This window comes from Mustela nigripes, chromosome 16 (genome assembly GCF_022355385.1).
Source record: "Mustela nigripes isolate SB6536 chromosome 16, MUSNIG.SB6536, whole genome shotgun sequence".
Lineage (NCBI taxonomy): Eukaryota > Metazoa > Chordata > Mammalia > Carnivora > Mustelidae > Mustela > Mustela nigripes.
This window is the reverse complement of record NC_081572.1, coordinates 25,455,137-25,476,128: the sequence shown is the minus strand read 5'-3', so window position 1 is coordinate 25,476,128 and position 20,992 is coordinate 25,455,137. Positions and strand designations below refer to the sequence as shown.

General features: G+C 54.1%; 1 protein-coding gene across 7 annotated transcripts in view; it reads right to left on the bottom strand.

Annotated features, from left to right (window-relative positions):
- Positions 1 to 20,992, bottom strand: part of ABCC3 (ATP binding cassette subfamily C member 3) — a 48,356-nt gene that overhangs the window by 16,013 nt on the left and 11,351 nt on the right. For 4 of the 7 annotated variants that reach the window (XM_059378542.1, XM_059378541.1, XM_059378547.1 and 1 more), the window contains exons 2-23: positions 19,116 to 19,292; positions 18,691 to 18,760; positions 18,285 to 18,422; positions 17,335 to 17,460; positions 17,064 to 17,125; positions 16,240 to 16,371; positions 15,435 to 15,626; positions 12,012 to 12,189; positions 11,753 to 11,914; positions 11,121 to 11,213; positions 9,431 to 9,634; positions 9,178 to 9,324; positions 8,709 to 8,796; positions 8,332 to 8,398; positions 7,961 to 8,087; positions 7,702 to 7,878; positions 2,965 to 3,132; positions 2,465 to 2,657; positions 1,347 to 1,461; positions 1,024 to 1,171; positions 717 to 924; positions 123 to 433 (exon numbers count right to left, since the gene is read on the bottom strand). In XM_059378542.1, the coding sequence (XP_059234525.1) occupies positions 123 to 433; positions 717 to 924; positions 1,024 to 1,171; positions 1,347 to 1,461; positions 2,465 to 2,657; positions 2,965 to 3,132; positions 7,702 to 7,878; positions 7,961 to 8,087; positions 8,332 to 8,398; positions 8,709 to 8,796; positions 9,178 to 9,324; positions 9,431 to 9,634; positions 11,121 to 11,213; positions 11,753 to 11,914; positions 12,012 to 12,189; positions 15,435 to 15,626; positions 16,240 to 16,371; positions 17,064 to 17,125; positions 17,335 to 17,460; positions 18,285 to 18,422; positions 18,691 to 18,760; positions 19,116 to 19,292 (3,283 nt within the window). Of the gene's footprint in view, positions 1 to 122; positions 434 to 716; positions 925 to 1,023; positions 1,172 to 1,346; positions 1,462 to 2,464; positions 2,658 to 2,964; positions 3,133 to 7,701; positions 7,879 to 7,960; positions 8,088 to 8,331; positions 8,399 to 8,708; positions 8,797 to 9,177; positions 9,325 to 9,430; positions 9,635 to 11,120; positions 11,214 to 11,752; positions 11,915 to 12,011; positions 12,190 to 15,434; positions 15,627 to 16,239; positions 16,372 to 17,063; positions 17,126 to 17,334; positions 17,461 to 18,284; positions 18,423 to 18,634; positions 18,761 to 19,115; positions 19,293 to 20,992 lie in introns of all 7 variants that reach the window. The other 3 variants (XM_059378544.1, XM_059378543.1, XM_059378546.1) reach the window with 3 other exon arrangements.

Here is a 20,992-nt window from a genome sequence, read left to right as displayed (position 1 = left end):
TCGTCTACAGGGAGCCCCGCCCATACGGGGAGTCCCGCCCACACGGAGCCCGGCCCACACGAAGCCCGGCCCACACGGAGCCCGGCCCATACCAGCACCTCGCCCACCCACTGGCTGCGGACCTGCATCAAGACATAGAAGATCCCCAGGGGCAGGGTGACCACGGTGAAGAGCGGCGTGCTGGCAACGATGACCACGAGGGTGGCGAGGGAGTTGTAGAAGGAATTCAGCAGCATGAGGATAGTGGGGGCCAGAACCTCATCGATGACGTAGATATCTTTGGAGAAGCGGTTTAGGATACGGCCGGAGGGCGTCGTGTCGAAGAAGGACTGTGGTGAGCGCATCTTGTTATGCAGCAGCGCCTGGTGAAGCGAGCGTGCAGCGTGGACGCTGCCCACCGTCAGCGTGACGGCTGCCAGCATCACCAGGATTCCTGTTGGAGGAGGCGGAGGAGTGTTCACTGGGGCTGGTGTGGGGCATGTAGGGCGTGGGGTGGGCAGGTAAGGAGATACGGGATGGCTGCCGTGGCCAGCAGGCTCAGAGAGGCAGTGCCACCGCCGGGTTAAGCTCAAGATGCCCAGAGGCAGATGGGCTGCTAGGGAGGCGCTAGGGCAGGGCAATGGCCATGATGATTGAGAAAGAGGCAAGGGCAGGGTTTGGGGGATCTGGCGGCCCAGATGTGAGGAAAATAACTTCCAGACATCTCTGCCTCTCACCTTGCAGAACTCCCAAGGCAGCATAGACACCCAGCCTCATGGAGGTGTTATTCTGTCGGCTGTCCACCATAGCCTCATTGGTCCAGGCGCTGAGCCATACGTTGGCCCCAATGGCAGCCGCAGTTTGACACAGGTATAGGACACAGATAGCCACTGTGGTATAGAGCCCCATGGCCTTGGCATAATCCCAGAACACACTCAGCTTCACCTGCATGGCACGGCAGTCAAGGGCAGAGGACTCTCGTGAGCCCCGGGATGGCTGGGGGCCTGCTCACCCTCTCCAGCCTCCCTTGTCCATCCTACTCACAGTGCCCATTGCCGTCTTCTCCTCCTGGATCAGCGCCCCCCTCGCCTTTGCCTCTGCTGCCTGCAGTGCCTTCTCTGCTGAACCCAGGCGTCTCCGGGGCACAGGCCGGCCCTGGCCCTCGCCTTCCGAGGACATGACACTCAGCTGTCTGTGGAGGCAGCTGGTCAGGCCCAGGGAGGTGGTCTCTAACACACCCACAGGCCAGAGCCCCAGGGGGTTCAGGCTGTAGCTGGAGGCCCAGGCTCTGAGCGGCAGGGAGATTGCCCACCCATGTCCCACCTGGTGGGGCTTAGGGATGGCACCGGGAGCTCTCGGGGGCTCACCTCATAAACTGCTTCTGGACCTCATACAGGACCGGCTCGTTGTCTGTCAGGTCTGTGTGATTGCTCAGCGTGTCTTCAATCAGCAGCAGTTCCTCATCCTCTGTGCTCTCCAAGGCTGCAGCAGGTTGGGGGAAAGGAGAAGCGCCAGGCTAGCTCGCCCTGCAAGCCGCCAGTGTTCTCCAGTCCCCAGGCCAGAGAAGACGCCCCAGTGGACACGCAGGAGAGAACACAAGAGGCATGAAAGAACAGCAAGGACAAGGACAAAAATAAATGACCAGTTTTGAGCTGGGGAAAGAAAAAAAGAGGCAGCAAGAAAGACTTAGGTTAGACAAGGAGAAAAACTTCCCATCGGGGACTGTGGAGAAGGTCTCAAATATAAGGGTCAGGAGCTTGGGCTCTAGGGGCACACTGGCTGAGCTCAAATGCCACTTTCTCCCTGCATGACTTTAGGCGGGCATGTAAAATGGGGATAATAATAGTACCCGCTTCATGGTGTCATTGTCATTGTGAGGATTAAAGGAAAGAATGTGTGTCAAATGCTTAGCAAGGGGCGCAGCCCTTGGCACATGTTCAACACATGACAGCCATCTATGCAGCAGTAGGCAAGCAGACTCAGGAAGAGGTCTGGGAGGTTGAAGAGTCAGGACTGGACAAAAAGTAGGGGGGGAGGGGGTCTTAGGGGTCCAGAGACTTCAAAGCACTCCATGAGGACACAGAATTTTCCATTTGTTCGCTGCCATCTCTCAGTGCTGAGAGTAGTGCTAGGACATAGTAATTACTCAATCTTTGTTGATAAAGAAATGACCCTTCCAACCACTTGTCCATTTACCGAATGACTTATCTGTGAAACAGTCTTGCCTACAGACTGGGCCTGGGCCCTTATGCCCTTTGGACACACAGGAAGTGTGGGGCCCCGAGGCCTGAGCTGCCCATAAGGTCACACTGTTAGGGGAAAGGAGGGGGAGGCACTTGGCGATGTTGGACTCTCACACAGATGGCCCAAGTTCCTCGAACCTCCCTTGTAGAACACCGGGCCCATCCAGAGACACTCAGAGATCCCCAAGACAGGGGAGATGGTGGGAGGGCACCGAACGCGGAGGGTCAGGGATGGCGGATACCAGGCCTGCTGTCCTCCTTCAGGCTCTCTTTGTCCTCCTCGGGCGCGTAGTTGCAGAGAAAGTTGGCAAAGGAGCCATTGCGTCCCAGCAGGTCTGGGTAGGAGCCCACCTCGGACACCTGCCCTTCAGCCAGCACTATGATGATGTCCATCTGGGGCAGGAAGCTGATGCTGTGTGTCACCAGCACCCGTGTCTGGGGAGAGGACAGCAGGCTACCATTTCCACCATCCTTAGCACACACCCCTGGCACAGGTACAGGGCCATGGAGAGGGTGTGAGGTGCCCATATGCCAGGGAGCAAAGACAAGTACATCAGTGACTAGCCCCATGGCATGGGGTCAGTGCCTCCAGGGTGGGTCCCCCGCCACCCAACCAACATTCCTGCTTCTCAAGCCTCCTGTTCTTCCAGGTTTCCTCCAAACCCTGGGGTCTCCCACCAGCTCTCTCCTAGGGTCCTAGATCTCACCTTAGGGACCCCCCACAACCTCCCGGAGGCCTCACCTTGCCTGCCAGCACACCTTCTGGCCCGATGACTTGGTCAAAGATATGCTTGGCCACATGAGAGTCCACGGCTGACAGTGGGTCATCCAGCAAGAAAAGATCAGCTTCACTGTAAACAGCTCGGGCCAGACTGACCCGCTGTCGCTGGCCCCCAGACAGGTTAATGCCCTGGATGGGGAGAGAGGTGGGAGGTGTGTATCGGATAGAAGGGAGTCAGACAGGTGGAAGGAGACAAGGGCCTTGTCACCGTCCTTCAACAAGGCCGACCTCAAAATTCGCATTTGATATGCCTGGTCTTGTCCCTGGAAAGGTCTGAGGCCACAGAGGAAGAGATGGTGGCTCTCAAAAGTCCTCCAGGGGCAGGTGAGGACAACCTGCTCCCTTTGCCCCACTACCCTGCCCAGCTGGTTTTCCTGCCTGCTGCCTTTATATTCTGAAAGGCTGGAAATCCCCAGGGGATCCGCAATAGGCCTTTTAATCTCCCATCGCCCAACCAGTTTGCAGATGACTTTCATAACACGGATCCCATTTGATTTTCACGTCAGTCCTTTCAGGGAGGTACCATCAGCCCCACTTTCTAGGTGAAGAAATCAGAGCCCAAGATGTTGATGGCTTTGTCCAAGGTCCTGAACTATTCAGGGCAGAAGCAAGAACGGAAAGCCAGCTCCAATCCTAAAATTTGACCCTGAGATGGTTCAGGAGCTAGAGGAGAGGTAAGATCTCTCCTAAAACCCATCATGGGAAACTGAGGCACCTCGCAGCAGGGCTGGGCCCAGAAAGCAGACCCCAGAGATCAAGCCTGCTTTCCTACCTCCAGCTTTCCTCATTCCCTCTGGAATAGGGCCCAGCTTTTTCAGGTACCCTGAGCAACTGAGCCTAGCGTGAGGTGGGTGGGGTAGCAAGTGTGGGATGGGAGAGGAGCTGTTGGGGAGAAGCAGGAGGTGGGTGTGCAGCTGTAGTGACTGAGGCATGTGAGTGTGTCTTCATTCAACCAACCAGTCTTCAGTGCCTACTATGTGCTGAGCACTGAACTGTGTTCAAATTGAGAGATATTCTATAAAATAGCTGGCCTGTACTTTTCCAAAGTGTCAAGGTCTTGGAAGACAAAGACTGAGGAATTATCCAGATTGACAGAAAATAAAGAACTGTGACAAGTAACTGCAACTCATGATCCTGGATTGGATCCTCGCCCAGGAAAGAAAATAACGAAAAAAAGACATTTACTGGAACAAACGATGACATGTGAATACAAACAGTGAAGTAAATAATCTTGTATCGATGTTAAATTTCCTGATTTTGATAATTTGACTATAGTCACACTAGAGAATGCCTGTCTTGAAGGGATATGCACCAAAGTCATTAGTATTTTTTTTACAAAAATTTTTAAAGATTTTTTATTTATTTGACAGACAGAGATCACAAGTAGGCAGAGAGGTAGGCAAAGAGAGAGAGAAGGGGAAGCACGCTCTCTGCTGAGCAGAGAGCCCGATGGGGGGTCGATGCATCAGGTCGATCAGATCATGACCTGAGCCAAAGGCAGTGGCTTTAAACCACTGAGCCATTCAGGTGCCCACCAAAGTCATTAGTATTAAAAAAACCAAACAGGGGGTGCCTGGATGGCTCAGAGGGTTAATTAAGCCTCTGCTTTCAGCACAGGTTATGATCTCAGGGTCCTGGGATCGAGCCCCGCATTGGGCTCTCTGCTCAGTGAGAGTCTGCTTCCTCCTCTCTCTCTCTCTGCCTGCCTCTCTGCCTACTTGTGATCTCTGTCTATCAAATATATAAATAAAAATCTTAAAAAAAAACAACAACCAAACACCCCAAAGAGCTAAAACTATAAAACTCTTAGAAGAAAACACCGGGGGAAACTGTTCATCAGATTTGACAATGATTTTTCAGATATGATATTAAATGCACAGGCAACAAAAGTAAAAAGAAAAAGATATACTGGATTACATCAAAATTGAAAGTGTTTTTTGTTTAAGATTTTATTTTTTGGGGTGCCTGGGTGGCCCAATCATTAAGTGTCTGCCTTTGGCTCCAGTCATGATCCCAGGATTCTGGGATCGAACCCCATGTTGGGCTCCCTGTTCTACAGGAAGCCTTCTTCTCCCTCTCCCACTCCCCATGCTTGTGTTCCCACTCTTGATGTCTCTGTCAAATCAATTTAAAAAAAAAGACCTTTAAAAAATAAAGATTTTATTTTTAAGCAATCTCTACACCCAATACGGGGTTTGAACTCAAAACCCCAAGATCAAGTGTCACATGCTCTTCTGACTGAGCCAGCCAGGTGCCCCAAAGTTGAAAACTTTTGTGCATCAAAGGACACTATCAACAGGGTGAAAAGGCAACCTTCAGAATAGGAGCAAATATTTACAACTTGTATATTTGATAAGGGTTAATATCTGGGATATATAAGGAACGCCTATAAATCAACAACAAAAAAACAAAGATTAAAAAATGAGCAAATAGGGGCACCTGGGTGGCTCAGTTGGTTAGGCAACTGCCTTCGGTTCAGGTCACGGTCCCGGAGTCCCAGGATCGAGTCCCGCATCAGGATCCCAGCTCCATCGGGAGTCTGTTTCTCCCTCTGACCTTCTCGCCTCTCATGCTCTCTCTCACTGTCTCTCTCTCAAATAAATAAATAAAATCTTAAAAAAAAATCAGCAATGACTTGGCTAAACATTTCTCCAAAGAAAATACATACATGGCCAATAAACCTAAGAAAAGATGCTCAGCATCATTTCTCATCAGGGAAATGCAAACCAAACCCTCAATGAAGTATCACCTGACACCCATCAGAATGGTTGCTATCAAAACCCAAAGGTCCCTCCCCAAGAAAAGAACTGTGTTGGCGAGGATGGGTAGATGGTGGAAGCCTTGTGCACTCTCGGTGGGAACTTAAAATGGTGCAGCCATTATGGAAAAGAGCATAGCATTTCCTAGCATGGCAATTTCCTCAAAAAAAAAAAAAAAAAAAAGAAGGAATTACCATGGGATTGAGAAATTCTGTTTCTGAGTATATGCTCAAAAGACATGAGAGTAGAGTCATTAAGAGATATTTGCCCACCCATGTTCACAGCAGTTTTTTTTAATTTTTAAAAGATTTTATTTATTTATTTGACAGAGAGAGAGATCACAAGTACACAGAGAGGCAGGCAGAGAGAGAGGGGGGAAGTAGGCTCCCCACCGAGCAGAGAGCCCGATGCAAGCCTCGATCCCAAGACCCTGAGATCATGACCTGAGCCAAAGGCAGAGGCTTAACCCACTGAGCCACCCAGGTGCCCCTTACAGCAGTCTTTTTTTAATCTCTTTTTTAAAATTTATTTTTTATTAACGTATAATGTATTATTAGCCCCAGGGGTACAGGTCTGTGAATCATCAGGCTTACACACTTCACAGCACTCACCATAGCACATACCTTCCCCAATGTCCATAACCCAACCACCCTCTCCCTATCCCCCTTCCCCCCGGGGAACCCTCAGCACAGCAGTCTTTTTTTTTTTCTTTTTAAGGTTTTATTCATTTATTTGACAGACAGAGATCACGAGTAGGCAGAGAGGCAGGCAGAGAGAGAGAGGGAGAAGCAGGCTCCCCGCTGAGCAGAGAGCCCAATGCGGGGCTTGATCCCAGGACCCTAGGATCATGACCTGAGCCGAAGGCAGAGGCTTTAACCCACTGAGCCACCCAGGTGCCCCATCAGCACAGCAGTCTTATTCATAATAGCTAACATGTTGGAAACAACCCAAGTGACCCCTGACAAGTGAGTGGATAAACAAAATGTGATCTACACACATAATAAAATGTTGTTCAACTTTAAAAAGGAAAGAAATTCTGACACATGCGAGAACATGGATGAACCTTGAAGATACGATACTGAGTGAAATGAGCCAGTCTCAAAATAACCCAGATATTGTCTGATTCCCTTTATATGATGTACCCGGAGTAGGTCAACTTCCTAGGGACAGGAAAGAGACTGGCAGTTGCCAGGGGCTGGGAGAACGGGGGGGGGGGGATGGGGAGTTGTTTAATTGGGTACAGGGTTTCAGTTTTGCAAGATGAAAGGAATTCTGGAGATTGGCCACACGACACTGTGAATATTCTTAACACTGACCTGTACAATTACAAATGGTCAAGGTGATAAATTTTATGGCATGCGCGTTTGGCAACAATTAAAAATAAGTTAATTTAAAAACAAAAACTTTCACTGATGCCTCATGGTTTTTAGGGCAAAGGCCAAAACTTTTTTTTTTGGTAAGATTTTATTTATTTATTTGACAGGCAGAGATCACAGGTAGGCAGAGAGGCAGGCAGAGAGAGAGAGGAGGAAACAGGCTCCCTGCTGAGCAGAGAGCCAGATTCAGGGCTTGATCCCAGGACTCTGGGATCATGACCTGAGCCGAAGAAGGCAGAGGCTTTAACCCACCCAGGTGCCCTCAAATGCTAAAACTTTAACCAAGGTCTTTAAGGATCTGCTTTGCCCTGTACCCACCTCTTCCTAATCTCCAGTTACACCAAATTACACCAGAATGCTGGTCTACTCACCATTCCTTGGCTCACACCTTTAAAGACTTTCTGTCACTGGATGGAAGCTGAGTGATTCACATGGATGTGTGAAGGCAGGAAGGTGGTGGGGGGGTAGGGGAGGAAGGAAGGTGCGCATATATAGACCAGAGCTGGGCTGAGCTGGGCAGCTGTATGGGCTGACCCCCTAGAGGATGGGAGAGAGCTCTGTACCTTTTCTCCGATCTCTGTCTGGTCCCCGCCAGGCAGCATCTCCAGGTCAGCTAGCAAGGCACAGGCTTCCAGAGCCCGATGGTACCTCTTGGGATCCAGGGCTCGGCCAAACAGTACGTTTTCCTGAAGTGTGCAATTCTGGATCCATGCCTGCTGGGGCACGTAGGCCACGGAGCCCTGGCCAGAGGAGAAGTTATCTCAGGGTCCACACGAGGCCTGGCCTTGCAGCCCTTGCCAGGAGTTCTGCCCTCTCTCTTACCTTCACACACACCGTGCCTTCCAGTTTCTCCATCTCTCCCAGCAGGGCAGACACCAGGGAAGACTTCCCACAGCCCACGGGCCCCACCACGGCCACCAGTGCCCCTTTTGGCACCTGGATGTCTAGGCTGAGGGCAAGGAGGCCAGGAGCCCAGTTAGAGGTAGGGATCAGGATTTTGGTCTCCCCACCTTCCACCTAGAGACCCAAGCCCTCCTCCCTTTCAGACGCTACCCTGACAAGCAGAGGCTCTCCTTGCTTTCCAGCCCACAGATGGGGGCTGGAGGGGTGTGGCCGGGGGTTACTGGGTTCTGCTACTGATCTGAACTTTGGCTCACTTCAGGTAGCTGGGAAGGGACAGGAGACGCTGGTACCTGTGCAGTGTAGGGGGCAGGTCCTGGGCCCAGGTGAAGGTGCCATTGTGTATGGTGACAGCATATCCTGGAAGGACCAAGACGTACAGGGCCAGGGTCAGGGGGTGCAGGGCAAGGTGGGGCGAATCCCTGGGGTGGGGAGGGACTCAAGGGGAAGGGCAGGAAGTCCAGGGGCTGGGAGCCCTAGGAAAGGAAGAAAAGTGGGGGAGGCCTGGGGGAGTAGACTGAGGAAGAGCCCAGAAGAGGGAGAAAGTGGCGCTGGTGGGAAAAGGGGAAGAGGAAATGGCAGTCACAAGAAACAAGTCAGAAGCTTAGAACAAAAGACTTTCTGGAGCAGGGGCTGGGGCAAGGGCAGTCCAGGGAAAGAGTGTCTGGACCTGGGGTGATGATCTTTCTTTCCACACACTGGGGGTCAAGTTCATCTTGGCTCAGGAAATGCTGGATCCGTTTCAGAGACACACTGGTCTGCAGGAGAGTGAGTCAGCCTTGGAAGCTGGCTCCTCCCCCGCCCCCCACTTCCTGTAGCCTGCGCCACCCCTCCCCGACTTCCTGGGAGAGGCAGGGCGTCCTAAGGGCCCAGATGGGGTGAGGGGCCCCTCCCATGACTGAGACTTCTCTGGTTCCCACTGCCAAAGTCAGGGTCCATGATGGTAAGAGGAGGTTGTCCTCAGAGCTTCAGGTTTCTGGGGACCTCACCTGTCCCCCTCTGACTCCAAATGACCCTTGATTCTGATGGCCTCATGCCAAATACCCACCCCCTCAATTCCAGGAGCACTCCTTGATTATCTCCTGACCCTAACAACCTGCGCAGACTCCAGCAGAACGCCCAGCCCTGCCCCGGCTCACCTGGATCAGGCTGCTGATTAACTGAGGCAACATGTTGAGGGGAATCTTTAAAATATTGAACAGGGACACGGACACAAAGGCCTTCTCAGCGTCTAGCACGTTGTTTGGGTCCACAGACACATACACCCCAAGCGTGGTCAGGGTCACCTGGGAAGGGGGTGGAAGGTGGGTATCAGAATGGAGCCTGTTGGGCCCAGAGGGCTGGGCTGGCCAGGTGGCAGGTGGGAGACCCGCCCCGGGGGGAGAGCCTCACCAGGACGGGGGTGCAGACCCAGGTGAAGGTGGAGATGGCTTGGAGGTAGGCGGACTTGCGCAGCAGCCGGAGCTCGTCCTCCCGGATGCCTTCTACCTTCTCCAAGAAACTCGGCTCCCAGGCATACAGCTTTAGCACCTTGATGCCAGCCAGGATCTCACTCATCAGCTTGATGCGTGAGTCCTTGAACTTCATTTGCTCTGCCTGTGGAAAAAGTGGCAGTGGGGTGCCCTGCTCCCTTTCCCAGACCTCCGCCCCCAGGGGCTCCCACCTTCCATGCACTCACAATGCCCAGCGGCCATTCGGACGGCTCCCATGTCTCTTCCCTCCTCCTGCAGCGCTGGGGCTGTCCCTCAGCCCCCAGGTGCCCAGCCCAGCCCAGCTTCCCCTTCTCCTCTGTGCACAGAGCCCAGCTCCAGCCTTCTGTGCCTCCATCCCTGACCTCCCCACCACTACCCCCCAGGCTGAATTCTCTGCCACCTTTCCTGGGTTTCTAAGCCATGTTGTTCTTTCCTATCATTCCCGAGGAGGTCTTTGTGCATGCATGACTCCACCATTAGACTGGGAGCCTGCTGGGGGCACAGATCACTTCCTTCTTTCTGTTTCCCCAGACCCTCACCCAGGGCACAGCACACCAAATTGAGGATTCATTCAACACGACTTAGTGAACGCCTACTATGTCCCAGGCCGTTGTTGGACACCCAGAAGATCAAACATGGTCCCAGCCAGCCTGAAGCTGACAGTCTGATGGGGGAGGCAGATAGCAGTTACCTGAGTAAATGCTTAATAAATCAGTGTGTGTATTCCTTTTTTTTTTTTTTTTAAAGATTTATTTATTTGAGAGAGTGTGTGCATGCAGCAGGGGTGGGGTGGTGGAGACAGAGGGAGGGGGAGAAGGAGAATCTCCAACAGACTTCCTGCTGAGTGAGCAAGGAGCCCTATGGGGGGGGGGGCTCCATCCACGACCCTGAGATTCTGACCTGAGCTGCAATCAAGAATCAGACACTTAGCCATGAGCCATCCAGGTGCCCCAGTAGGCACATTCTGAAGGGAAACAACAAGATACTGTGAGAGATGGGGTGGGGACTGGGAAGCCAGAGTTCATGCCGGGGAAGAAAGGGGTGGAGTGAGCAGGGAAGGAAGGGATGAGGTGGGTCCCAGGAAACAGGGGGTGGGGTGGCTCAGAGATCCGCAGAGCTTGGCGCTTTGGAGAAAAGAAAGAAGGCCAGAGTGGCTGCCACTGGGTCACTCCCCAGGGGGCGAGGGCTGGCAGTGAGCAGGGGCCTGGTGGGTGGGTGGTCAGAGGGCATTTGTCATTTATTCTACATGCACTGGAAGTTCTTTCTGATAAATATTTGCAAATAAAGGACTGGATGACTGGCTCTTCACACTGGGCACAGCGTGGGAGAGAGAAGGCTCTCATTAGACCCAAAGACCCGGGTTTGAGTCCCCACGGCCCTGATCTCTATTTCTCTCTGGGCTTTGGCTGTTCAACTACAAACTGAGAAGGTTGCTAAGACCCTCTCGGGGTGCTGTGAGGATAGAGTGAGCTGAGGCTTGTGGAAGTGGCTTATGGTCATCCCCCACTCAGTAAGCAAGGCAACCGAGGGGCCCCAGGCTAGTGAGGGTTTCCCCCCAGGCAGCGGCCAGTGGCTCGGGGCAGGAGGCCCAGACCCACCAGAGCCCTTACCTGGAACGCACGCATCTTCACGGCCACGGCTCCATTGAGCGGGATCAGCAAGACCATGAGAGCGACCCCAGCCAGGATGGAGGGACCCAGGTTCTGAGGAGGCACAGGCGGATGGATAAGACAGATAATTAAATTATGTGCACGGGATCCCATAGACAAAACCCTATTGATCAGAGACATGGGGCTGGGCAGGAAGCAAAAGATGGCAGTCAGCCAAATGGATAGCGAAAAGCAGATATACAGAGAGAGCCCAAATGCTGAGAACATGGGCAGAAGCTGCCAGCCATCAGATAAGGACAGCAGACGGGGACAAAGAGGCAAACATAGAAGGGTGTCTGGACACATGGGAAGGCAAGTACAGACTGACGGACAACGATGGCCAGACTCTCACCCACCCTGCCTCCAAGTCCCTGTTCCCTCCCCTGGGATCTGTGAGAAGGCTAATGGCAGAGGCTGGAAAGGCTCAGGCGCAGACACCGGCGTCCTCACCGTCCTGTCCCTGACCCAAATAGCTAGGGAAGTCCTTGTGTCCGTTACGCAGCCCTCCGCTGACCCAGACTTGCTCTCTCTTGTCCTTTCTCAGCAGGGTCAAGGTCAGAGGAAGGGGGTGGAGGCCAGAGCTTAAGAGTCACCTGCCAGAGGAAGTACATTGCCAGAATGATCTGCAGGGGTATGGACACCACCAGGTTGAGGAAGGGAGCGAGATCCATGAAGCGCTGGGCGTCTGTAGACATGAGGTTGACAATTTCTCCCACTGGGGACTCCCGTTTGGCTGAATTGCTGATAACCAGAGCCTGCAGGTAGACAGTGGGGTGATGGACTGGGCCCCAGACCTCTCCAAGGCCCCCCAAGCTGGCCCCTAGAGCCCCCCGCTGCCCTGTCCCAGCTGACCTTCCTATAGATGACACCAATGATAGCCAAACGAAGTTTCAGCGCCTTCGCAAAGACGAAGTGATAAAACTGCTGTAAAATCAGGGTCTGCATCATGGAGCACGCAAACATAAGCCCGGCCACCAGGAAGCCCCACCAGGTGGGGGCCGTGGGGTTGGAGATAAAACTGATCAGGATGCTGTAGGGACGGAAGTGGGGCATGAGAGTGGGAGGCTCCCCAGGCTGCTTGGTCTATGGCTGCCCTTCCCTTCCGCCCTCAGCCTCCACTCAGGGCTGCCTCTGAAACCTCCCAGGGCGGGGGAGCCTCTGGCCCCCCACGCCCCCACCCAGACCATCCCCATAGCCAGACTCAGCCCTGGGCTGCCTCAAGACCATGACCCTCCAACTTTCCTCCCTCCTGTCCTCCCCGATTTCCCTACCTGCCATGGCTCGGCCGCCCGCCCCTTCCATCGTGCTCACTGCCAGCCTACCCACCCACCTTTCTTGCCTCTCGGACCACATGGCAGGAAGAAATGCCCCATGTCCACAGATTAGACTTTCCTGCATCTTCTCCTTGGCTGCTGAGGGCCCGAGAGCCTACCACGTAACCCTACAGGCTCTCCCCTCCAAATCCAAAATCCACCCTCTCCAACATCAGCGGCCCCCCGGTGCTGCCCAGTGACCTTCCCCAGGGCTCTAAGCTACTTCTTGTCCCCCAGCTCCCTTCAGCTCTGCTCTCTTACCTTCTCTCTGCCCCCAGTGCCCACCCCACTCAGTAGCTACCTATTTATGTCTTGTCTCTTAACCACCCAGTGAGAACTCCCTGCCAACCACAGCCTTCCCAACCACTGGCTCTCTTTCTCCTCTGCCTCAGGACAGGTGTCCCTCTGGCTTTCTGAGCTCTGTCCCACTGATTCCCTGACCACCTACCTACCCAGGACCATGTTCCATCATTGTTCTCCTTTCTCCTGATGGCCGATATAACTATCTCTGCTGGTGACCTTCACCTATTGGCATGACCAAGTCTCTCCCGTGTTGGGACAAAACTTCCCTCGATCCCTGGAGCTACGGTCCCATAGCCATACGCCTCTCCTCCTGCTCTGGGTTGATTGCAAAACGTGCTAACTTCTAGCACCTGTGAATGTGACCTTATTTGAAGACAGGCTCTTTGCAGATGGAATCAAGTTAAAATGTGGTTATCGTGGGAGCACCTGGGTGGCTCAGTGAGTTAAGCCTCTGCCTTCCACTCAGGTCATGGTCTCAGGGTCCTGGGATTGAGCCCCGCATTGGGCTCTCTGCTCAGCAGGGAGCCTGCTTCCCCCTCTCTCTCTGCCTGCTTGTGATCTCTGTCCAATAAATAAATAAAATCTTTAAAAAATTAATTAAAAAATACCATTATCCTGGAGTAGGGTGAGCTCTAATTCCAGGGACTAGTGTCTTAATGAGAGAAGAAAGGGATTTGCACACAGAGACACAGATGGGAGTGTGCACACACACATGCACACGGGAGAATGCTGGAGGCAGAGATTGGAGTGATGTGTCTACAAGCCTAGGAATGCCAAGGATTGCCAGCAACCACCAGGAACTAGGAGGCCTGATACAGATTCTCATTCAGAACCTCCAGAAGGAGCCAACCCTCCAACAACTTGATTTCAGACTTCTGGTGTTCAGAACTGTGAGAGAATAAATTCCTATTGTTTTAAGCCTCTTAGTTTGTGGCAATTTGTTCCGGGCAGCCACAGAAAATGAATATGTGTTCTTTACAGGAAGTTTCTAGGTCTCCATGGTCCCTGTTCTCCAAGGCAGGTCCCCTGCTCTAGGTGCTTCCCCTCTGTCTCAGCCTCCATTCTTGGTGCGCACTAACAAATCCAGGTTGCCTGCCTCAGGCTCTGTTTTTCTGGTCAGCTTGCTGTCCTGAAGACCATACCTTGTCCCAGAAGCATTCTCTGCACTCTGCGCCACAATCTGCTCTTTCCCGAGCTCTGGCCCTTCCAAGCCAGTTTTGTGCTCACCCCTTAATGGTCATAGTTCCCTAGGACTCTGTCTGGGACCCCCTCCATGAGCCCTCTGGGAGAGCCCAGCCACAGGGCCCTAGGCTTCTACCCAATGGCCCTGAAAACATGGTCTCCAGTGAGCTGGGACTGTCCCCTTGGCCCCTCACCACCGCACCTCGGCCCCAATATAACCCAGACTCAACTCACCACCCTGCCTGGTGCCCAGACCCTTCCATCCAGAACATTCATTATCCCAGTGAAAGAGATTCATCGCCCTCCACTTACCCACGTCAGAGCCCAGGTGGTGTCTGACCCCTCCCTCACCCCGGGACACACCCACTCGCCAGCAGCACCTGAGTCCTAGCTCATTCCAGGCCTGAACCGACCAGTCCTCTTCTGACCTGATCATCCCCCTTCCATCCATCCAGCCACCCCTCCCAACACCCCCCCCCCATGACTGGCAGGGAGATCCTTCTGAAACGCACACTAGATGCCCCTCCTGGGCATCAACTCTTCCAAGGATTTCCTTGGTGCTCCCTCTCTCGCCCCTGCCTCTGGTCACACTGTCCTCCACAATTCAGAAATACCTTGAGTTCTTGAGCCATGCGGGTGGAGACCTTGGTGATTTGACATAGGGGCTTGCCCTCTCCCCTCCTTCCTCACCTAGTCAATGAACACCTGCCTGTCCTTCCAAGCTTGATGACCTCCCTGGCTGGCAGGGACGCCCCTGCTCCTGCTCCTCCCCAGGCTGGCTTCCCCATCCCTCCTGGGAATTTCCAGACACCTGACTACACCTCGGCCTGCACTCCACTCTAACGGGTTTACATGCTGGTTTCTCCTGCAAGACTTTGAGATCCTGTCTTATGTATCCCTGTATCCCTCGTGGCTGGCCCCATTCAGGTATACTGGGGGCTCAATAAATATTCTTTGAGTGAGAATGCAGACATGCATGAATTGGGGGCTCAGCTGCTAGGCGGTTCTCCTTCTTACCCCCTCATTTGAGAGCTCCTCCCAGTCCAAGCCACCCAAGCAACAGACGACAGAGCCTATCAACGGGAAACAGCACTGCAGCTGGAGTTCACAGCCCCAGACTCCCATCCATCCTGACCAGCTGTGTGCCCTGGGGCCAGTTCGCCTCTCTGATTTTCTGCTTCCTCATGTGTTTGTTTTGCTTTGAGTTTTCCTGCTTCCTCTCTTGCAAAATGGGAAGAGGGCCACCTGTCTGTAGGATCCTTGGGGGGATTTAAAGACAGTCTTTTTTTTTTTTTTTTTAATGTGAATTGAGAAACTGCACTCGCCAAAGGTCACCCAGGGAGTGGGGATAGGCCCTTCAGTCCTGCTCTAGGACTCACTTCACTTCATGTGGTCCCTCTGGGCTCAGTCCTCAGGGACATCCAGCCAGCCCCCACTACCCAGGGGAGGGTGGGCACCAGAGCACATGTGGTCAGACCTGAGCAGCTGTGGATTGACGAAGGAGAGCAGGTCCTGGGCCACCTTGAGGCATATGCTGATGAGGAGGCTGGAACGGAAGGTGACCAGCAGGGCCCACAGGAAGGAGGGCTGCTGGGGCCTGCGCCGCCCCCCCAGCAGCATCTCGTCCTCACCAGACACTGTCTTCCCCGATGACACCGCAGTCTTGTGTCTGGTTCCGGGAGGAAGAAGCCATGGGTAGAAACAGGCACATGTGCCCCAGGAGCCAAGCACAGCTGGGGCTGGCGAGCAAAGCTGCCAGTGGGAGCTCCCTTCAGCCAGAGGGTCCTCTCCTCCAGCCCCTGCCTCCAAACAGGAGGAGGCAGGATTGAGAGGAGAGGCTGGCCTCAACCTTCTTCCCTTGGCCCCTTCCCCTTCCAATGGAAGTCCCTGGAAACCAGCTTTCAGGCAGGGCAGGGTAAGCCGGGACACCTGGGTGTGAGGGCAGCTCTGCCACCAGCCACTAGGGGGCGTGGGGGGGGCACTGTCCTATCTTCACTCCTGCGCCTCCCCATCTGTAACCTGGAGACAACAGAGTGTCCCCTGCAGGGCTATTGGAGATTGGGCTCATCTACTCATCTGGGACCACATTTGGGCCCTCTGGAGTCATTAGGGCTGGGGAGAGCTGGCACCACTCCGGGCTGAGTGTCCCAGCTCGGGATCCCCCTGCTCCTGCTCTTCTCCCCACCCCGACCCCTGGGATCACCTCAGTCCCCTGCAGGAGACTTGGGGCGTGTGTAGTGGGGTGGGTTGGGGGGACCTGGGGACCCCAGGGAGGGCCTCACTGCGCAGTGGTCTTCTGAAGCTTCTTCCAGGCCTCCAGCAGCCCATGCACCACGTTCTGCGAACAGTCCTCCTCCTTCAGGGACCAGAGGTCCTGCTCCTCCAGCGGGCGCCGGTACCCAAGGATGGCCATCCTGGGGTGGGCAGCAACCCCACACAGGGGCAGAGCTGAGCAGCCTCAAGCTGGGGACCAGGGTCTCCAGAGCCCCTAGGCCTCCAGAGGAGGACATCCCTAAGGTGCTATGGCCAAGGGCGGTGTACCCTTTATTCCCCCAGGGAGCAGGCTGGAGGTCACTGCCTCCCATGTCAGGTTCTGACCTCGCCCCCATCCCCCCCAGATGCTCCGTTGACCCTGGGAGCCTGGTAATGAATTTTACGCTGACTGGGGCCCGGGAGAGGACAAGGCTAGGTGGATGGAGTCCCAGACCCAGGTGTCTCAGTGCGGTGTGGCTAATGAGCTGTCACCCAGGTCACAGACACAATTATCCTGCTCAAGCCGCTCGGAGGGGCGGCCAAGGAAATGACAAGCTGCAAGCTTATCCTGGACCCAAGAGCTGGGAACTAATTACAGGTCCTCTCCAGGTCCCTGGGCCTGTTCCTGTGATGTGACAGATGCAGGGCTGGCCTATGGCCTGGGATCAGAGCTGGGCCAGCCCGGCCTCTGTACTCAGCCCCTAGCCCAAAAAGACAGGTTTCCCTACCCTCACCTGCCCACGGGCCCGGTTTGGGGCAGAGGAAAGAGCCTCAACTTCTGGCCCACTTCCCTTCCTCTCCACCTCCTGTCTCCCCCTCCCTCTGGCCCAGGCTGGAAGAAGAGTCAACTCACTTTGTGAACCACCAGAAACACAGGCGGGAGAGGAAGCCAGCACTGAGCTCCGGGCAGGGATTCTAGAAGAGGAGAGGGCAGGATGGGAAGAATCCTCTCAAACCAGAGCGGAGGGAGCAGGAACCTTTGATCCTTCCTGCCCTCAGCCCCAGGAGTGCAGATGACATGGGGATGGAAAGAACTAGAAGGAACGGGGGCTGCCGGTAATGGGCTGGGCTGAGATGTGGGCCATGGAACCCCCACTCCCACCCAGCCTCCATGGAAAACTCACAGGGCTGACATTTCTTGGGGAGAAAAATGGCGGCTTCTCCCTGAAGCAGGACAGGATGAGAGCAAAGAGCACCAGGGCGAAGTAGATGTAGAAAGTGGTGAAGCGGAAGGGGTCCGAGATCTTGCCCTAGGGGGAGAGTGCAGAGGGACCTCAGAGGCACGGGGAACTCTGGGTCTCCAGTCCTGCCCCAAGAGGTCCTCTGGGGCATCAGGTGCCTCAGGGGTAGGAGGCAGCTCCGAGGTGGCCCCTGGGGCTCCCACCCAGAGAGTTCTGAGAGATGGGGAAAGGTCATAGGGGGACCACTGTTCAGTGACGGCTGGCCAAGCACCTCCCCTCCATCACCTTGTCCAACCCTCCCTACGAAGTACGAAATCTTATGATATCCTGTTTGCAGTTGAGGAAATGAGCCTCCAAAAGGCTGAGCAACTTGCCCAGGGTCACACAGACAGTAAGCAGAGCAGCCCGAACCTGCCCTTCTGACTACCACATTTGACTGCCTCCCCTTGACATGGAGAAAGGACCCACCCCATCACTGCAGTGAAGGTCAAGATGAAGCCCACACAACAGAGGCGGAAGGGAAGAAAGGCGAGAGCAGGATAATGGACAAAACTACTCATGCGTGTCTGCCCTCATGTGCTGGCCGACACCGCATCCCACACTACACTCGGTGGTGGCGGTCATGGCTAAGAATGGCCCCTTGTACGCCCGTGAACATCCCACGAGGGCTGTGTCCGGCCCCATTCCCCTGTGCTACATGGGCCTCACCCTCAGGCCTCCAGTCTGCTTCCTGGCAGAGATGCAGCAAGTAGGGGACAACATGGAAAGGCCTGAACAGAAGGGGAGGTCCTGGGAGCAGGGGAGGGGCAGCCCAGGACCTAGTAGTGACCTTGAGCCCTGAGACCATCCCCCAGACAGTGTTGCCCCTGGCAGGTTCCCCTCCTTCCCCTTACCTTTGCCATGGCCAGCAAGATCCTGGAGCGGAAGGGGACGATGGCACAGACCACACACAGAAACCAGAAAATGATGAGGACCCCCGAGGACTGTACCCCCCGCAGCCGATCATACTGGATTAGCAGGGTGGCCAGCAGCTGCGTAGGGAGGGCGAGGAAGGCTGGGCCAGAGCACATCTGGACCTGCCTCTGTCCTCCCCACCCCACATGGCCAGATGTTTTTGTGGTCACCTCAACCTCTTCCCACTGCTACAGTGTCTAGCCCTCTCCCGAGAGCCCACTGTTTCCCCAGCACAACCCCACAACCCACTGGAGACTCCCTGCATCCCCTTCCTGGGCCCCACACTGACCATGGTGATCCCCACCACCAAGGGGGTGACAAAGAAGATTGGGGCGGGGGCCCCACCGTGAACCAGGCCATGGAAGGAGTAGAAGAGGTCAGCCCAGGAGACACACCACAGCAGGACGCCTGAGACCTACAAACAGGACACATATTGGGGACTCCATCTTCAAAAGGAGGGACGGTTCCCCCCAAAGAAGGGCCTTTTATTCTGAAATGGCCAGACCTGCCCTGGGTCCAGCCCCCTGAAGCTAGGCTGGGCACGGCCAGAACGTTGCCAGAGAACTTTCCTGAACTTCCTCAAACAGAGACTATCTCGTTTGACTGCAGACCCAGCTGGCAGGCTGCCATGGCCCTGAGCAGCTGGCTGGGCAGGTGTCTCTAGGACACATCGATGGCTGTTTGGCAGGGCGGAGAGGAGAACCTTGAAATGGAGAACCTTCCAAGTGCCAGCCCCCCCGCCCCACGCTGGAGATCCCTGGACCCCTGACCGTTTTGAGCCTGGAGAGGCGGGAGAGGACGATGTAGCCTCCGCAGTGGTATTCCCGATAGAGCAGGTAGCCGGGCAGGGCAGCCCACAGGTAGAAGCAGGGCGCCCAGGCCAGCAGAGAATTCTGGAAGCAGGGAGTGAGGTCCGGGCTGTCAGTGTGCACGGACAGATTGGAGTCCTGGGGACAGAGAAAACAGGACAGCGCTGCAGCAGCTGCGACTGCAGAATGGGGCCCCTCTGTCAAGGAAGGGGATGGGGTCTGGGAGGCGCTCCCGGAGCTCTGGGGATCAGAAGGCGGAGGATGGTGATGGATGGTCAACGTGCAAACGAGCAGGAGCTGGCGGTGTGCACACTTGCCCGCGAGGCCCCGGATGTCCCTGTGTCCCCATTTTCCTCCCTTTCTGATTGAGGTACAATTTAAGTACAATAAACTGCACCCGTGCAAAGGGCACGATCCGAGGGCTTTGGCATTGTGCACACTGCAAAGTCACTGCCACAGGTCAGATACAGAATATTTCCATCATCCCAAGAGGTACCTTGTAGCCCTCTGCAGTCCGTCCCTCCCAGGAGACCACTGCTCTGCTTTCTGTCATTCTAAATTTCCACTCTTTTTTTTTTTTCTTTTAAATCAGTGTTTTATTTTATCCACGTAATCATTTGGTAAATATGGTTGAAGAGCCCACTCCCCTAAGCCTTTCCCAGGAAAGAATAGGGAGCTTCTCTGAGCTTTATTTCCTTCTCCTTTAAATTCAGGAAAGTCATCCATCACCCCACCTACCTCACTGGCTAGGCTTGAGCTCAAAGGAGCAAAGATTAAAGGGAGAGCTTTGCAAATCACAAAGCCCCAGGTGACCAACCACCCCACCTTTGGCACTGTCCTGGATTGAGCACAGAAAGTCTCTTGTCCTGGGGAGCCCCTCAGTCTCCATAAGACCCCCTCCCATCTCTGAACTCCACCTACCGAACCTTTCAGAAGGAGATGGGGGAATGCATCAAACACGTATTTTAGGGGCACCTGGGTGGCTCTGTGGGTTAAGCCTCTGTCTTGGGCTCAGGTCATGATCCCAGGGTTCTGGAATCGAGCCCTGATTCAGGCTCTCTGCTCAACGGAAGCCTGCTTCCCTCTCTCTCTTTGCTGCCTCTCTGCCTACTTGTGATTTCTCTCTCTGTCAAATAAATAAATAACATCTTAAAAGAAAAAAAGAACAATGATTAAAAAGAACAACAACAACACGCATTTTAGTGAGATTGTTTCTTCCAAGGCCACAAACAAGCTGACCTTTCATTCCCCTCTCGCAAAGCATTAGCAGTACTTTCCAGAAAGCTCAGAAAATATAAGGAACAAAAAAACCCATCCACAATCTCATCTATATGGGACAACAGTTAACATGGGAGGGTATAAAACTTTCTATTTCCTGGGGTGCCTGGGTGGCTCAGTGGTTAAGCCGCTCCCTTTGGCTTGGGTCATGATCCCAGGGCCCTGGGATTGAGCCCCGCATCGGGCTCTCTGCTTGGCGGGGGACCTGCTTCCTCCATTCTCTCTGCCTGCCTCTCTGCCTACTTGGGATCTCTGTCTGTCAAATAAATAAATAAAATCTTTAAAAAAAAAAAAAAAAAACTTTCTACTTCCTCACTGACAATTTAAATAATCGCCATGTTTCTTTTAGTCCACACTATATCTTCATATAACTTAATAAGTCAAACCATGAAAAAGAAAATGGTACCCTGCCTCATCATTCCCCACCCCAAGTTCATTTTCCAGCAGCAAATACGTCCAACTTGCTAACTTTGTCCTGGCATCTACTTCCATAGTTTAAAGCAATTTATTCTTACCATTTCTGTTGGATTTACTAATTGTTTGATAATGAAGCTGCATCT